Here is an 18,676-nt window from a genome sequence, read left to right as displayed (position 1 = left end):
GCCCAACTCATTATAGTCGTATGGGCTTTGACCCAAAGGTTCTATGGGCTTCTAGTGTCCAATAACTTTGTCCGTTGAGCAATTCTTTAACAAACCCATTTTTGCTTACCGCACCTTTAAATTGTCTTAAATCTCCTTTTTACCCATCTTTTCCAAACACCACCACCCAATGCTTCCACCTTCCTTGGCCGCATCGCACCTCCGACATCATGACTCTACCATTGCACCTCCGACTGATCCGTAATTCATCTAATACAATTATGCATAATTGATCTATCCAATATAAATGTATTTTTTTGCATTATGAATTGAATTATCCATAATTTTTTTTAATGAATTACGAATTGATCAATCCAGAAACATTTTTTTTTAATTATGGACTGACTAATCCATAACTAGTGACGGTGAAGTCGTGCATAGTTTAAAGTTGATGGGGACATGGTGCACCGAGCAATAGGGGGATCTGGGAATTAAACGCGTATATGATATGCCTTCTATTTTGATGGCATCACAAAGCTGTGACTGAAAGTGGAGGAGTGAGAGGGAGGGGTTGGGGGCAAGGAAAAGGAGTTTGTTTGTGTCATTGGGGAAAGTGGCGACGAAAGAGAAAGTGAGAAGGAGAGCCTTGTTCTTTGAGGTGAAGGACATTGGGGAAAAATTGGGTGCGTTAAATAATTGCCTGTGGGTTGATGATAATGGACATTGTTTATCTTAACTAACATAGGGTGTTGCTAGGTGCACCCAACAGTATTGCTGGTGTACCCAACATTTCCCCTTTTTTCTAATTTTGCCCTTCAGGCTTCTTCCGTAGGATCTTACGGAATTTTTAATTTTTTTGAAAAATATTTGTTACCGATTAATTTAAAAATAATGGCTTAGGCAAGATTCGAACCTATGACTTTCAGGTTATTAACACAACATTCTAATCAACTAAACTAATGAGTCAATTATGTTATAAAGTAAATAATGTTGTTATACATAACACTAAAATTTCAAATGTATATTTAATGCGCATGTAAATTTAAATAATAAATTTTGTGACAATTAATTTTAATATAAATCATACGAATTATTTAATCCATATATTTTTTTAATATAAAAAAATTAATGCACAAATGAGTAATTTAACATATTAATAATTAAAAATAAATAAAACTTTAAGCAATTAAAAAAACCAAAAAACCAATATAAATTTAAAAAAAAAACAAAAAACCAATATAAATATATGTTGGTTTTTTATTTTTTTTAATTCCTTAAAGTTTTATTTTTTTAATTATTAATATGTCAAATTACTCATTTGTGCATTAAATTTTTTTTTAGTATTACAAAATTTAATATATATTAAATTTTGTAATAGTAAATATTTTTTATTTTTAAAAAAATATACGAATTAAATAATTTGTATGATTTATATCAAAATTAATTGTCACAAAATTTATTATTTAAATTTACATGCGCATTAAATATATATTAAAAATTTTAGTGTTATGTATAACAACATTATTTACTTTATAATATAATTGGCTCATTAGCTCAGTTGGTTAGAGCGTTGTGCTAATGACCTGAAAGTCATAAGTTTGAGTCTTGGTTAGGCTATTAGAAGCCTCTTCCGGTTCTTCCATAAGATCCTATGAAAGAAGCGTAAAGGACAAAATTGGAAAAAGGGAAAAATGCTGGGTGCACCAGCAATACCTAGCAACACCCACTAACATATCCCAATCGGTCGCCCTTGCATTCTTCAGATTTGAGACATACCTCGCTAGCCTGCGAACACATTTTTGACAATATGTTCGGGCGACGCAGGTTTCTTTCCTTTCCTATGGTCATCGGGGCAGTCATGTAAGTTTTCCTATATCTATGCAATTTCGCTCTTCATATTCATGCCCCAATTTAATTACCGTCTTATAAATTTAACTGTGGGCCGCGATGATTTTATTTTATCTATATCATATATTATATGTTGGCGATTAGCTCTCTCCTTGTTCAATTTGGGGTTACTAAAACTTATAAGCACATGTTTTGTTGGGATATTGGTAACAAGAACCCAAATCAAATTAAAATTTGTATGGAGATTTTGAAATAGATTGGTCTTAGTCTTGTATCAAGATCTTGTATGCCTATGCAGCATTGGTGTTGTTTCTGGGAAGGCAATATTTGGACCCCCACTTGATGAGTATTGGAAAAAGAAGCAACAGGAAGAGGTAGCTGCAGCTGCTGCTAAGGAGAATGACTCTACCTCAACCTCAACTTAAACTTAGTTCACAATCATCATATTTTTCTCTTTTCTTTGGACTAAAGAGGAGGATTGAAAGACCGCATTTGAATTTAACCTTGAACGAGTCACTGCATTCGCTTTGCTAGCAATGGTTTTGAAACAGAGTGAACTCTTTACCGTTTCCAGTGTCTGGAGTTAGTTTTGGTTCTCTTCCCCTGTCTTTTCAATTGAGCCAGATTTGTAGAAAATTAACTGTATAACTTATTTGTTAGCTACCTACCACTTACAAGCATTAGTATTATTGCACTTGGCATCAGAGTAAAATTTTGTTATACCTCAATTAAACAGTTTGTTCCTTGACCTGCACTTACAAATTTTGTATCACTGAGTTAGTAACCGGATTTATCTATCTCTATATTGATTTCTCTTGGATTCAATAAAACTCATACAAGGAATTCCAATTTTTGCTGTTGTTTTTCTGGATTATGTATCAGTTCTGTGGTTCCTATTACATTACAGCGTACCAAGAAGTCTAACTGTCAGTATTCTACCTTGTAGTAAGTTATGTCCTGAAGCATAGATGCTATTATGTCCAAAGACTACAACATAACCCAACCTAAGCGGTGAGCATGTACACATGTACTTTCAATAGAAATAATGGAGTCAATAATTTACCGGAATGTCGTGTTTATAACAAGGCTTCCAACAATCCGATTCATGGACACAAGGATGTGTTCCATTGATTACACTCTCAAACAAATGATTCTGCTGGAAAATGAATGCCGGCTTTTCTATTAATTCGATCTGGAAAACAGGTTTGCTGTGAGATAAAACAACAATAACAAAGTCTTGTCCCATTAGGTGAGGGAGGAGGGTTTTGCTAGGTTATCGACAACCAATGTAAAACTTGTCACTAAGAATTGTAACATGAGAGCCCTCACTGAGAATATGAAAAAAATGCAAGACCCAATCCAGCAAAACATATCCACTATTAAAATAGGATTATAATGTTCGTTTGGACACGAGAACCTCTCAATCTCATTCAACAAGAACAAGTTTATCACTCACCTAATGAGACAAGACTTTGTTGTTCCACCTTCGTGTGTATTCAATCTTTCTTTTTAATACCATTAGTTGTATTAGAATTGATTTTAAATTTAAAGCAATAAAAAATATATTATGAATAAATTTACATGATGTTTTGTGCACGGCAGTAATAACAATAAGTTCCAAAATTAAATCTCACTTTATCTATAACATTTTCCAAAAAGTATATTGATCCTTAATTGACATAAAGGCATGATAAATTGTGCATGAACAAAAGCTTATATTTCCTACCAATTGTGATTAGTAATACATATACATATATAAGATATTTTAATTAAACTAATATATATATATACTCATTTGCATTAAATTTTTGCGGATAAATATTCATTCCAGACCCATCCCTAAATGACTATTTAATTAATTATTTGTGAATGTTTTTATAAGTATTCATGAGATTCAGATATATTTTGTCATCTTTATCCTTAATTTATTCTATTGGGTACATGATACATCCTTATTGTGTACATCCTTATTTATGAATCTGGGAACCTGGTATACCACATTCACGTACTCGCATCTTATGTGATTGTTAAGGTGATGGAATTCTCAATCAGGGAAGCTGGTACCATGTATTTTCTTAATAAATTACGGGTTTAATATTCTTTTTTCTTGTAAGTCAGTGTTTTTTTTTTACTTGATCCATGTAAGTTTTTTTTTTTTTATTTTAATTTTAGTCTTTATAAATTCATGTTTTTTTTAATTTTGATTCTTGTAAGTTTTATTGTTCATTTTTAGTCCTTGTAATTATATTTTTTTTCAATTTATTTCCTTTAATATTCTAATTTAAATTTATAATCCCCATAAATTCGTACTTATAGAGACCGAAAATAAAAAAAACGTAAACTTATAGAAATTAAAAATGAATAATTTTTTAACAAGGATCAAATTTTTAAAAAAAGTATAAACTAACCGGAACCAAAAACATATTTAAGTTTAAATTATATTCTTTCATATTCATTTTCTTAGGCTTAAATATAAATTTATCCTTTATAAGTTTTTATTTTTTTCTTAAATTTTTTGTTCCTACAAGTTTTTTTTTTTCATTTTTAGTACCTGTAAGTTTGAGCTTTTCAAATTTGATTACTGTAAATTTTTTTAGTCTCTTTAAAATTTGATTTTATTTTCATTTTTAATTCTTATAAATTCTCACTTTAGTGATTAAAATTGAAAAAGCTTAAAATTATATGGATTAAAAAGAAACACAAAAATTACAAGAAACAAAATTAAAAAAACACGAACTTAGAGAGACTAAATTCATAAACCTAACATACAACTTGTATTTTTTTTTGTTACATATAGATTGTATGTTTAATAATATTTATTTATTTTTATAAGTTTGAATTATAATGGAATTTATGTACTAAAAATATTTATTTAAAATAAATATTTATTCTATTGACTAAAATATAACTTGTATTATTCCATCCATTCTAAATATTGTTTGTCTTTTTTTTTCTCTCTCCCCAAAATAGTAGTAGTTTTTTTATATAGCTTTTTAAAGTTATTTTTTCAACAATACTCTTTGATATAATTAAGAAGATAAATTAAAACTTGGTTTTATAAAAGACATCAAGCATAAAAATATAATATTTTTTTTAGATAACCATAACCATTCATGGTAGATAGTATAATGTATTTATTATTGGTGGATAGTGGGATAATTTATCAATTGAATATTTCTTATTCAATGGTCATCATTAATTGTAAATGATTAGTTTTTTTTTTTGTTTTTATAAATCTAGACTAATTTTATATCTAGATTCATTTAAAAGGTTAGACATATCTCATTAAATATTTTTTTTATACGAAGTTGGGATCAAAGATCAATTCCTAATGACATATTATTTATCAACTATGTGACATCGTATTGATGGACTAGTATTATTATTTTGAAATGGAGAATAACTAATTAAAGAAAAGTGATTGAATCATGATTGTGTCACATTTGCCATATGCTAGTCGAGATCTATGCAACCATTACGTTTTCTAGGATTGCGGTTGCGATCTCCAATCCCAAATAGAATGTGGCCATGTGTGTTTGTGGTGTGTGGCTGAGTCACTGACTGGGTGCAAAGAACCAAAGTGAAAGAGCCTTCACAATCAAGTCAACATTATCATCGTTAAGACAAAGCTAGCTAGCAAGCCTAGAAATGCTACACACGCGGCGCGACATTATCACGTAACAGATTATCGACCACATCTTTACACAAGGCTGCCACGTTCACAACAACTGTCACGTGGCACGTTGGCAATGTATGTACCCTCTGGAAATTTTGCTGAGGTGTGAGAAAGATAACGATCTTAAATAATTGAAAATCCAACAAAAACGGTAGGGACTAATTAGAGTTGCATTTGGGTATGATGTGATCATGAAAAAAAAAAACATGATAATGCCAAAGTCGTGCAGTATTTTTCTTGTGGGTTTTCCATCATTGGCAGTCTGCGTGGGAATAGCTCATACATTCTCGATTCTCCCCATATGTTTCGGCTCCATTTTACTAAATAGTATATACACATGCGCACACATCTTTTTCGGAATGTACACGTAAGACTCTTCCTAACATAGAATATAAAGATTTGGCACCTCTCTTCCTACTATCTTCGCCCTCCTAACAATGCTTTCACCAATGGAAAACTCTACTCCATCTCCATGCATCACCATGAATTTCACATTTGCTGTGTCAATCAACCCTAAGGCTTTATCATCAGATAATATTTCTTAAGAACTCAGTGTAGGTAAATTGATTTTCTTGCTCTTTTTACTAGCATATGAGAATCACCATGCAATTTTCCTTTCTTTTTGAAAAATTAATTAATTGGTTTTTTGAAGTCAAAAGGGAATTTCTAAGACGGCAAGGTTCCAACCTTAATGATTATATATCAATCATTTTCTTGCGTCATGGGTTTCTGTGTGTCATCACTTAGAAAACAAGAAAGACAGCGCCCCATTATGGCCACGTTGGCCTTGTGCTGTTTTTATATGTACGCGCTTTCTTCACCATGCGTTTTGGCGTTTGAACGTTTCTAACTACAGCTAGCCTAGGATTCATCTCTATAGATGCATGCACAACTCCACGATAAATCGTCGAATTAAACAACATTCAACGACAACTCTGATTGAGGTCTTGTTCGTGGAGAAATTAAGATGGAGATAATTTACCAGTCTCACATCGACAGGGAGATTGAATCGCTCATAGAAAGAATCCATCCACCCAGGTATTAATTATAATATTGTACATTTTATCCTGTGAATATTTAATTATTTTATAGTTTCCTACAAAAAAAGAAATTAACACTTTCTAATTTTTAATTACTTCATCTGGTTCATGAGATAGATTATATATATATCTAATGAATTCATCAAATTCAACTTGATATGTTTCTTGTTCTATATGAGCAGGGTCTGTATAGACAACGATTCCAGCAGAGACTGCACAGTGGTGAAGGTACGTTAGATTTAATTGTTTAGCAACATTCCAAATTGTATATGTTAAAGGAAATTACATATCAGTCGTATGAGTTAGGCTTATTCATTATAGTTGAACTTGCTTAATTGTGTGGAATCCACCATTTTTCTCGCCCACGGATTTTAAACCACCCTTAGTAGCTGTATATATTCATAATCATGATAGTGATAAATCACTGAGCATTAGGATTTGGAAGAACACACAGTACACGTTAAATAGATAGATACATGTCCATTATGGATATCTCTAGACCCAAAGCTTACATTCAATATATTAGATTGCATAATAGTAAGAGCTTAACTATTTGAGTTGTCATTCTGATAATACGTGAAATCAAAAGCAAATAAAATTATGCATATGGTACCTAATTGTGCTTGCTCTATGCACCATTACAAAATCAGTAAATTTTACATGTTAAAAATAACTCTTGGTCCCAGATAATTGAAGCAATCAATTTTTTGCTAGAAACCAATTAAATAGAATAGTAAAAAGTGAAGAGGTCGAAGACAATTACCAAACAAAAAGGCTTTGACTTTACTTTTTGTTAATTTCAAATATAATATTAGTTTTAATTAAATAAATAAGCTGTTCGATGTTCACGAACAGATTGATAGCGCGAACAGGCATGGGATATTATTGGAGATGGTCCAGGTGTTGACAGATCTTGATCTCGTCATTTCCAAATCATACATTTCTTCCGACGGTGGATGGTTAATGGATGGTCAGTATATATGCCTCCCTTAACACAGTCTGGACTTTAATTTGTTATTTGCATGCCATAATCCCACACAACCTTTAATCTTTTAATTTCTAATTTGAACAGAGAGAGACTATATAGAATATACGCTTTTGTAATTCTATTATTTGAAAGAAATAAAGTATAAAAAATGTAAAATAAAAACATGGGTAAATGTATTTGGAGTAAACCATCAATTAATTGTGTGAAACTCATTATTATTATTATTATTATTATTATTATTATTATTATTATTATTCACGACACGTTAACAGTCGCATCAACGCATAATGAAAATCAACTAAAGATAGAGATTAAAATAAAAATATATATATCATACCTAACACCATTTAAAAGAATTATAAGGACTAATTTTTTTTTATAGGAAACAAAATGTTTATAAATCCAAAATAGAAATTTAATCTTTAACAACTACAATAGTGAATTTGATTTGTGAAACTTTCACCATAAGTAAGTTCAATTGTTATTATTAAAAAAATGAATAAATTTTATCTTTAACTTTTTGAATTACACAATTTAGTCGATGATGCAATTAAATTAATTTAAGTGTACCAATGATAGAGATGAAATTAGTTGAGATAGAAAATGAATTTGTCGTCTCATAATGTCAAAATTCAAATTAACTCGTGTTAAATTTAAAGACGAACTTAATTTCAGTTTATAACACTAAAGACTAAATAGTTTATTCATGTCAATTTTAAATAGAGAAAAGGGTTATACACTTTATTTGTTATTCAACCACATTACAAAACTATTTTTAGAGTGTATAAATATTAAATTCTTTTAAATATGATAAATCGATGTTTTAATTTAATTTCATTATAAACACTTGGAAAAAATTAACGAACCAACCAGAACTAATTATCACTTAATCTTAATTAATCTATAAGATTAATTTGCTTTTATTATTTTGTACACAATCTATAAGCATGAATTTGCAAGTAGCTTGCTTCTCCTTGATGGGTCACTGTTGACTGCACATTGCAGTGTTCCACGTGACGGACCATGATGGAAACAAGCTTACCGACAGAGGACTCGTCCATTACATTCAACAGGTAACTCTCTCTGTCTTACTTATCATCTTCCTCTCATACTCTTCCTTTGTTTTTGTGTGCCTACCGGAATGGAACCAGTCCCTTATGACCATTGTCGCAAGATAATTACGATGGTAATCTAAACGTAAGAGATTTTGTAGACACTGTGCGAGGCTAGAAGCAACAGCAAAGAAATTTCAAGTGACATAGAGCTAACAAGCTGCAATGAACCACCACGACTGGTGAACTTAGCAATAGAGTTGACCACAGCGAACCAGCATGGCCTGTTCTCGGAGATGTCAGCGGTTCTATTGGGCCTGGGCTTCAACGTCACCTCCGCCACGGCCTGGACCCACAACGACAGGGTGGCCTGCATAATCCACCTGGAGGACGCAAAGAAACTTGGGCCCATTAACGCAGAACGTCTGGCCCAGGTCCAGCCCGAGCTGCGGAACGTAGTGAAGGCCCGTGATAGGAACGGGGAAGAAGAGAGAGTGAGGTTGAGGCTGAGGAGCTTCGGCGCCGGGCGCAACCACACCGAGCGGCGGCTCCACCAGATGATGTATGCCGACGGGGACTACGAGAGGTGCCGTGCGTGCCATGTCGGAGACAGAAACGGTGAGAAGAAGAAGGGGTGTGAGGAGACCCAGGTTACTGTGGGCAGATACGAAGAGAAAGGGTACTGGGTTGTGAACGTCAGGAGCAGGGATCGTCCTAAGCTTTTGTTTGATACTGTGTGTGTGCTCACCGACATGCAGTACGAGGTGTTTCATGCGGCTGTTAGCTCCAATGGCTCCATGGCTGACCAGGTACTTGGATTTTTTACATAGTCTGAAATATTGGTTTGAGTTTAGTGTAAATTATACCGACACCTCTTAATTATAGGTGGTAAAACGGGCTACCCAAAAGTCCGGATTTAATCTAAACCTAAAAAATGAAACTCAAGTCTTGTAAAAGCTTATTTTTATAGGTTTTTTTTTTACAGATTTTTGTTGACTTAACAACTATTGAGCCATAACTGAATTGGACTAACAAATTCAAATTTAATTTGAACTAAAAAATTTAAGCTCAAGTATTATATTTGTATATGATACTCCCTTTCTTTCGTATCTTTATATTAACTCCTTATTTAAATCGTTATACATTATATTAATATATTTAATTGTCTGTTATCATACTATATTAAAAAAACTAAAGAAATAGTCTTTAATTTCAAAAAACTTCAAGGAGTGTAGGAGTGTAAGTATAAGTATGATAATACGATGCAGTAGAAAGAAAAAAAAATTATAATAGGTATTGTTGAAGTATTTATATCACTACTCAAGCCTCTTATGATTAACATTTATTTTATGTAGTATAATAGCTCCTACGTCTTATCTCTGAAGATAGGAATTAATGTCTACAAATAAACTTTGTGCTACGCATTAGTCATACTGTAGTGAAAGAATATGTGCAGAATTTCCCTGTCTTGGTGGTGATATTAATTTTAGTGGACGTTTGACGCAGGAGTACTTCGTAAGACCCAAAGGTAGTTCAAATTTGGACAATGAAAGCGAGAAGCAAAAGCTCAGCCTATGTTTAATCGCAGCCATAGAGCGCAGAGTCTCACATGTACGTCCCATGAGCTTCCCTACCAAAGTTTTCGTTTATTTGTTTGATCATATATGATCACTATTTTTCTTGACAAAACATATATATCCGTAATGAATGTAGTAAAGTATAATATTCTTGCATTGGAGCAGGGATTGAAGGTAGACATTCGCGCTGAAAACACAACGGGGCTACTATCAAAAGTCACTCGTGTGATTCGTGAGAATGGACTATCCATAACAAAGGTTCAGATAGGAGTAGAGAGTGATGAGATGGCAGTAGGATCATTCTGTGTTGCAAATTCTTCAGGTCAAGAAGTGAACCCAAACATAGCAGAGTTGGTGAGAAGAGAAACTGGTGGGTCTGTAGTTGCAAATTACAATTCGCCTTACAGGGTCCCTAAATCCTTGTCATCGAGTAAAACCATGCATGAAACCAAGAGTAGCACAGAGGTTGGACAAAGGTTTTCCATTGGAAGCATGCTATGGTCTCAGCTTGAGTGCCTTTCCAATAATTTCCGTCCCATTAGATCTCATAAGCTTTAATTAACAAGCCATAGTTATTTATTCCTCAAGAAATAAGCACTCTACATATGATTCTCGATATCGCCTTAAAATTGCATACCACTTGATGTGAGATGATATTTGCAGATCAATTGTAAATATTTATGATAAGATACCGCCGTGGATCTATGATTAATTATAGGGTAAATAATGATTTTACTTTTCACGTGTAAATTGATGATAATTTAATTCATGAAAAAAATAATTATATTCCAATTTAGTGTCCAAAATTGTAAAAATTATGATAATTTTGTCATTTAAATGTAATTTTTAAGAATTAATTTAATAATAAGTTAAATTTTTTAGGAATAATTTGATATTAAATTGTCAACAAGAAATATTTATTATACTTTTTACAAGTTTAAAGACTAAATTATTTCCTTCGTTTTATTATAATTGTTGTTTTTGATTGTTTTACATAGATAAAAAAAAATTAATAAATTAATAAAAAAGAATACAATTTTACAAAATTAAGCCTATTATCATTTATTATTTTTTTTAATTTTTGTTGTTCATATTATAAGTTATATAAGTGAAAAAGAGTAATTAATAATTTTTTTAAAAGCAAAGAAAAATATATTAATACCACTAACCTTTTACACAAGAAGGGCTAAGAGAGTAATTAATATTACATTAAAAATTAAAATAAAAATTATTTTAAAATAATTTTTTTACATGATGATTATTATAAAATGGAGGAAGTAGAATTCTCATTTTTTCTTTACTAAATTATTATCGATTTAGACATTTATATCAACGTGATCATTTAACCTTGATTATATGATGATATAGTATTTCATAAAGTTTAAGGCGAACTGTTCTATACATTGATCTAACTATGTGGTATGGGTTAAAATCAGGAGTTATAATTAATTGAATAAAGAAATGTGACAACACCATAATAATCGATTCGAAATAAGAGGGTGGAACGCACGGTGAGTCGGTGACTCCAAATTTATTTAAATTTGGAATGAAACATAGAAGAAATAATTAAGAAGAAATATAACGATAGAAAGAAATAAAGGAGAAACAGTGAAGTATAAGAATTTCTCTCGATTTGCATGAATGAATAGCATGGTTGTCAGAATTGGACGGGATCGCCCGATTCAATCGAAAACGAGTGACCTATTTGGTCAATTTAAATCTAAAAATTTGTGTGACCTATTTGGTCAATTTATATCTAAAAATTGGTATGCAATTGAATTAATCATGAATAGGAGAAATCAATCAAGAATAAGCAAAACCACTAAAAATCGGCGATTGGATCGGTTTTGACGGTTTGACGATTTTTTTTTATTTTGCTAATTGAGTTTATTTGTTAGTATTGAATTTAAACTGGGAGTTGCTAATAGATTTTATTTGTTATTGTCAAACTTAAATATTATGATATATTACATTTGCTTTTTATGTATGACTTTAGTTATATGTTATGACTTATACACTTTTAAGTGAATTTTTTTTAACATTATAACTTTATGTGTATTATGTTATTTTTTTAATATTGTTTAATATATTATACAATTTTTAAAAAAATAGTATTTTATTGAAACATATTTGATCCTAATTTAACCATTAAACTTTGAACTAATGTTTTCACTTCTTGAGTGATCGATCCAATTATGATAATATTGAAAAAAAAAAGAATGAAAAGAAATAAATGAATTATATATATATATATATATATATATATATATATATATATATATATAACTTAAAAAATAAAAAATAAAAAAGAGATCATCTCTATTTCATTTCATTGATCCAATATAAAATGCTACATTATTATTTTTTTTACAAATATTAACATATATTGATTTATAGATGAGCATGAATGACACAAATTTCAAAAGCAATGGAAAATAATGTTACAACTGACCTAACAGTGATAGTTGTCCTTCATTCATACTAAAAAGTATAAAAAAATAAAAATATATTTATACAATGTTTATAAAAATCAAAATGATCATTAATTCGATCAAGCTAATTGGTTGATGGGTTACTTTGTCAATAGATCAATAGTTGAACGATATAAATTGGCATATGTAACAAAATATAATTGTATTTATCATTTGTCAAAACTTCGGTAAAATCGATTCCATGTTGTTGAGAGTACCCCTTAGCCACCGATCGTGCTTTATACTTATCAATTTCACCTAGCTCATTCAATTTTGTCTTGAAAATCCATCTAAATCCAATTGTTTTTGCTCCAGTTGGCATATCCATGAGCTCCTAAGTCTGATTCTTTTCAATTGAGTTGATTTCACTATCCATAGCCTTTCTCCATTTCTCATGCTTCACAGCTTCCTCAAACTGAGTTGGATCGTCACCTACAACATCTTTGCACCATGTAGGCCTCTACTTCTTTTTCTTCATTCAACCCCTCACCACTCACATATTCTCCTATCCAAGTCGGCTGCCTCATTTCTCTCCCTTGAATCACATATTCCATCATTCTCACCCTCACTATCAAACTCCATGTCTTCCATAAACCTATCACTATTACCCTTATCTCTATGCTCTCCCTCACTTTTATCACTACTGAAATCATCATCACCCCAAACCAACTCTGCTTTTATTTGTTCTTTATAATTTGGACCCTAATTCCAACTCTTCTCTTCCTCAAACATGACATCCTTACTAACTACAATTCTCTTTGTCTTAGGGTCAAAGAGACGATAACCCTTTGACTCATCACTCATATCGAACAAAATACAAGGAAAACTTTTATCATCAAGTTTACCTCGTTTTGCCTCTGGTATGTGCACGTGTGCTAGACAGTCCCAAACTCGAAGGTGTTCTACTAAAGGCTTAACTCCGCTCCAAGCTTCTTGAGGAGTGACGTTCTTAACAACAAGCATTGGACATCGATTCAACAAGTAGAACGTCCAGTTTACAGCTTCAGTCCAAAAAGGTTTCGAAACCTTTTTTGCAGAGAACATGCAGCACACCATATTCATAGCTGTTCTATTTTTGCATTTTGCTACTCCGTTTTGGTGCGATGTATATGCAGTGGTAAGCTGCCTCTTTATTCCTTCTTCTTCACAAAATGATTTGAAATTGAGAGAGTTAAACTCTCCTTCTCTGTCTATCCGCAAGCATTTGATGGATGCCTCTGCTTCCTTTTCCACCAATTTCTTGTAAGACTTGAAGCACTCTATTGCAACCTACCCTTCGACGGGAGGGCGACGCGGGGCTCACAGGTGTGTCTTCCATGGGAGGAAAATGCGCGGAGTCGCCACCAACGTTTATTCGAGGAAAACGTTAGAAAAACCGGAACGTGTGGTCTGTGAACTTTAATTGTGAAAGGTTCGGGAGTTGTTTTTACGCACGGGGAAGGTATTAGCACCCCACGCGTCCGTCACAAGGGACAACAACCTTCAATCAAGTGTGCAAATATGACTTCAAAATTATGTATTTTTCCCTTTTTATGTTTTTTAGCTTTTTAGGGGCCTTTTTGTATTTTTTTTATCTTTTTGTTGTCGACAAGGGTGTTTCCCTCGCTCCTACGTATTCCTCAATTGCGATGAGGAAATCAGACTTACGTAGTTCTTTCAGAACTAAACGTTGGTTAAGTTATTTTGATCTTTTTCCGCAAGATCAATTTTAACCGAACAAAAGTCGTTTAAGGCGTTGGACCATTAAACAATCTTTTGATTCTTTTGAAAGCAGAGAAACATTAAGGCATTAGACCATTAACGATCTCTTGGTTTTGAAAGGAGAGAAACGTTAAGGCGTTGGATCATTAATGATCTCTTGGTTTTTGAAAGGAGAGAAATGTTAAGGCGTTGGACAATTAATGATCTCTTGGGGTGGTCGACAAAAGCGGGACTTTTGCTCTTATGTATCTTCAATTGCGATGAGGAAATCAGACCTACGTAGTTCTTGCAAAAGCGGTAACGTTATGTGTTGATTTTATGCTTCGAATGGTCCATTTTAACCAATAAAAGTAAAGAGGACCGTTTTAAGGCGTTGGACCTTAAAACGGTTTTGAGTGACTTTTGCAAACAAAACTTGGTTTGTGAGTTGATTTTAGCCTTAGTTTCACTTTGATTATTAGTCAATTCATTCAAGGAAACTGTTAACTCGTTGGCAAGTGCACCAAATCGTCACAAGTAGTAAATTACTCGGAAGTCCGAGTGTCGAATCCACAGGGACTTTGTTTGTACTTAGATTAATGCAAATCCAATTTAAAAGCAAGAGATAAGAAATTTAAAATAAAAGATAAAGAAAGATAGAAGATAAGGTAAAGAAAAGATAAAAGATTTAAAGATAAAATTAGAAGATAAAAGAATTAAAGATAAAATTAAAAGATAAAGAAAAAGATGAAAGATAAAAGATTTAGATAAAAGATAAAGATAAAGTCAAGATAAGATAATGTTGGGAACTAACTTGCCTAGTCTGCCTAGAATGTATGAGTTTATGATTTTTTCTTTACCAATTCAGGTGATTTTATCCCACCCACATCTATTCATTTACTTGCCCCTGATGCCTCACGATGACAAGCCTATTTTACCTATCTATCCCCCAAATGCCTTTGCAAAGACTCAATAGATAAAATGCATGAAGTTCTAATTCTAGATGTTTGCTTTGACGCATGGGCATAATGCAATCACTCTATGCCTAGCAATGATTTTATTATGATATCTTTTCTTCTTGTTCTATTAGAAGTTATCCTCTCCCGAGCGTCTAACCCCTAAAACTAATGCATGCATATCTTCTTTAAATCTTATTTAGAAGTTACCCTCTCCCGAGCATCTAACTCCTAACAGAGTATAAAGATGAGTATGCAAGATAAAAACAGAAAAGAAAATAGGAAAGAAAAACCTGGTATTGCATTGATAAATAGTGAAGAGTACATCATACATCACATTGGCTTCTAAGCCTGCCAGACCCTAACTAAGGGGGTTTGGCCACTCATGGCCATTGAGGGCTTTACAATGAGGAGGGGTGAAAGAAAGAAAGGGAGTAAATGAAACCCCTCTCCTGAAGTGCTGTTTGTTTCCCTTGGACTTGCTCTCTATTTATAGCTATTGAAGTGGGCTTTGGGCCTTCGTAGGCGCGCTCAGCGTGACACCCCCTCGCTCAGCTCGTGTAGATCGCGCGCTTAGCGCGCATGTTGCAGGCTTAGCGCCTGCTTCTGTTAGATCGCGGGCTTAGCGCGCGTGTTGCAGGCTTAGCGCGCGCTTCTATTAGATCGCGGGCTTAGCGCGCGTGTTGCAGGCTTAGCGCGCGCTTCTGTTGGATCATGGGCTTAGCGCGTATTGGAATGGGCCTGCTTCAGATTTTCTTCTTTTCTTCAATTTTTCTGGCATTTTTGCTTGTTACACCTCTAGTTTTTATATCTGTAGCCAAAATTCAACAAAACATCAATTCTTTAATATTTAAGCGCAAATAACTGTTAAATAATTATTTTTAAAGACAATTTTACCTTATTTTCTATTATCAAAATACAATTATTTAGCAGTTATCAGAAACTTAAAAAAAAACGCCCGATTGATTTTTTTATTATTATATTATTATTTTTTCTAGATATTTTGATTATTTTATTATTTTTTTTGAAGATATTTTAATTATTTTTTTTAAGATATTTTGATTATTTTATTATTATTTTACTTTTTTTATTTAACCGAAGGTACAACGTGAACGATCGGTTGGATTTTATTTTAACAGTGATTAAACGATATTACAACATAAATGATCGGTTGAAATTTATTTTATCAATTATTAGGCAAGATAACGTCTTAAATACACGATAATAAGCTTGTTAAAAATGGAAGAAAAGAAAATCGAAAGTGAACGAGATGAAGATGAAAGCAAACAAAACAAGAAACGAATTGAAAGTCTCGGATTCGAACACTTTGAAGAATGAAGAACAGACGAAGAACGGCGGAAAATCTTCACAGATTTGCTCACGAAAACGTCTCGAAAGCACTTCAACTCGATTTTTCTTCACGGAAACGTGTTTTTTCACCCAAAATAGTCGTATTGCATAGCCTAGGGGTCATGAACATTTTTGAAACAGCCCCCCTCCCCTATTTATAGGGAAAAAGGGAGGTGCTTGCCGCCCAGAGACTTCTTGAGGAAGATTTATGAGTGCACCCCAATTACTAAGTTCACCCCCCTTTACGTACTTTATGGAAAAATTACGGAAGCCTTACAGAAGCGTTTCAGACTTGATTTTTCTCTTTTTTCTCTTCCCTTTCACCAATATTAAGTGAAATATGCTAACCAAAGGTTTTTAGAAATTTTACGGAAGCATTACGAAAGCCCTGGATGCCATTTTTTAACAAAATGGAGGTGGTTGCCGCCCAGAGGCTTCTTGAGGAAGATTCCTGAATGCACCCCGTAATTGATAAGCTCACCCCCTTCTAGAATGTTCTAGATGAAGTTTCCTGGGTGCACCCCTCGTGTGTTGATAAGTTCACCCCACTTTTGTGTTTTTGGCTATTTTCTTTCTGAAACGTCCCGAAACTTTTCGGGTTCCACAACAATGCTTGTTTTTTATTTCTGGAATGTTGTGAAACTTTACGAATTACGCAACAATGCTTGTTTTGACTTTCAAAATGTTGCGAAACTTTACGAATTAGGCAACAATGCTGTTTTTGAAGGTTTCGAAGGAAGTAGACAAGGTTCGAAAGTCGATCGCAAGTATCCCCGAATGAAATTAGGGTTTGACAGTTGTCCCTCTTTACTTATCTTTTATTGGATATAAAAGGGAAGTAAAGATAAGACACTAATTTCGTTCGAGTTGAATCTTTACCCGACTGGCCACTAGCACAAATCCAAGCAGTAGAATCCGTGAAGGCATGAAGACATTGAAATTCCTTCTTTTCTCGTTTAATTCATTTTCATTTTCACTCTCTTTCTTTATTTTTTATTTTTTTAAAAAAAGCATACAAACAAAGGACGTCGAGTCCTACGAAGCACAGGGAAAAAGATATTGAAGTTTTTGAGGTGAAGACATTGTCGCCTTTTGAAGGCATGCAATGACTGAAGACATTGTCGTCTTCGAAATGTAGATGAGGACATTGTCACCTTTGAAGGCATGCAATGACTGAAGACATTGTCGTCTTCAAAATGTAAATGAGGGTCATTGTCGCCTTTGAAGGCATGTAATGACTGAAGACATTTTTGTCTTCGAAATGTGTGAGGGTCATTGTCGCCTTTGAAGGCATGCAATGACTGAAGACATTTTTGTCTTTGAAATGTGTGCGGATTACCGTATAGGACGTCTCTACATGCTACCTAACTTGATCGTCTCTGGTTAACAGAGAAGAGCCTTGCGCGTCATTGGACTTGAACGTCTCTGGATGACAAAGGTAAACCTGCAAAAATCTTCAAAATGATTAGAAATGACCGACCATCATCATCCCGGATATCATCGAACTTGTTCGTCTCCAGATGATAAAAGGGACTTCAATAGTCTTTGGACAGGAAGGGTGCGGGCAACCATATGTTGTCTCCGCGTGTCATCGAACTTGTTGTCTCTGGATGACAAAGGTGCAGATAATCGTAAAGTGTCTCCGCATGCTATCAGATTCTCGAGCCACGACAGCAGAAGTGAGACTTTTTCGCGGTCTCGGCCGGAAGACGCTGACATCTCCGGGAAGGGTGCAGATGACCACATTGGTCTCTACGTGTCAATGGGCTCAAAGAAAAAAAAAAAGAATACTGAAGGAATTGAAGTAATTAATAAAAATATGACAAATTAAAATTAATGAAAATCTGGAAACATGATATTCAAGAAATTAGATAGATCAAAGAGCTTTTCTGACTTGTGACCATATTGGCCCAGCTAAGAAACTGATCGAAAGAGCTTAATTAATTATTGAAATCTTGTTTTGGCTTCATGGTGTTGGCCACTCTTATATAGATAGAGATAACATAAGAAGTCAGAAATAGATATGATCACTGATTATCCATTGGCATCAAATCACTCG

At 33.2% G+C, this 18,676-nt stretch overlaps 1 protein-coding gene and 1 long non-coding RNA gene across 4 annotated transcripts; both read left to right on the top strand.

Moving 5' to 3' along the window:
• The first annotated feature begins 1,652 nt into the window (after positions 1 to 1,652).
• On the top strand, positions 1,653 to 2,678 carry LOC114411502. The gene is made up of 2 exons (XR_003666471.1): positions 1,653 to 1,839; positions 2,126 to 2,678. It is a non-coding gene; the product is annotated as an uncharacterized LOC114411502 (long non-coding RNA).
• A 3,118-nt stretch (positions 2,679 to 5,796) lies between these two features.
• On the top strand, positions 5,797 to 10,847 carry LOC114412496 (ACT domain-containing protein ACR1-like). Of its 3 annotated transcripts, none has more exons than XM_028376422.1 (8): positions 5,797 to 6,061; positions 6,384 to 6,541; positions 6,726 to 6,771; positions 7,399 to 7,513; positions 8,537 to 8,604; positions 8,745 to 9,392; positions 10,090 to 10,194; positions 10,326 to 10,847. In XM_028376422.1, the coding sequence occupies exons 2-8, from the start codon at positions 6,471 to 6,473 to the stop codon at positions 10,716 to 10,718; spliced, it is 1,446 nt and encodes a 481-aa protein (XP_028232223.1). In that variant the 5' UTR covers positions 5,797 to 6,061; positions 6,384 to 6,470; the 3' UTR covers positions 10,719 to 10,847. The 3 variants fall into 3 exon arrangements, with proteins under 3 accessions (XP_028232223.1, XP_028232224.1, XP_028232222.1); XM_028376423.1 differs by having other exon boundaries at positions 6,360 to 6,541; XM_028376421.1 differs by lacking the exon at positions 5,797 to 6,061 and having other exon boundaries at positions 6,080 to 6,541.
• The last annotated feature ends 7,829 nt before the right edge of the window (positions 10,848 to 18,676 follow it).

Source organism: Glycine soja, chromosome 5 (assembly GCF_004193775.1).
Source record: "Glycine soja cultivar W05 chromosome 5, ASM419377v2, whole genome shotgun sequence".
Lineage (NCBI taxonomy): Eukaryota > Viridiplantae > Streptophyta > Magnoliopsida > Fabales > Fabaceae > Glycine > Glycine soja.
This window is presented reverse-complemented; position numbering and strand designations above follow the sequence as displayed.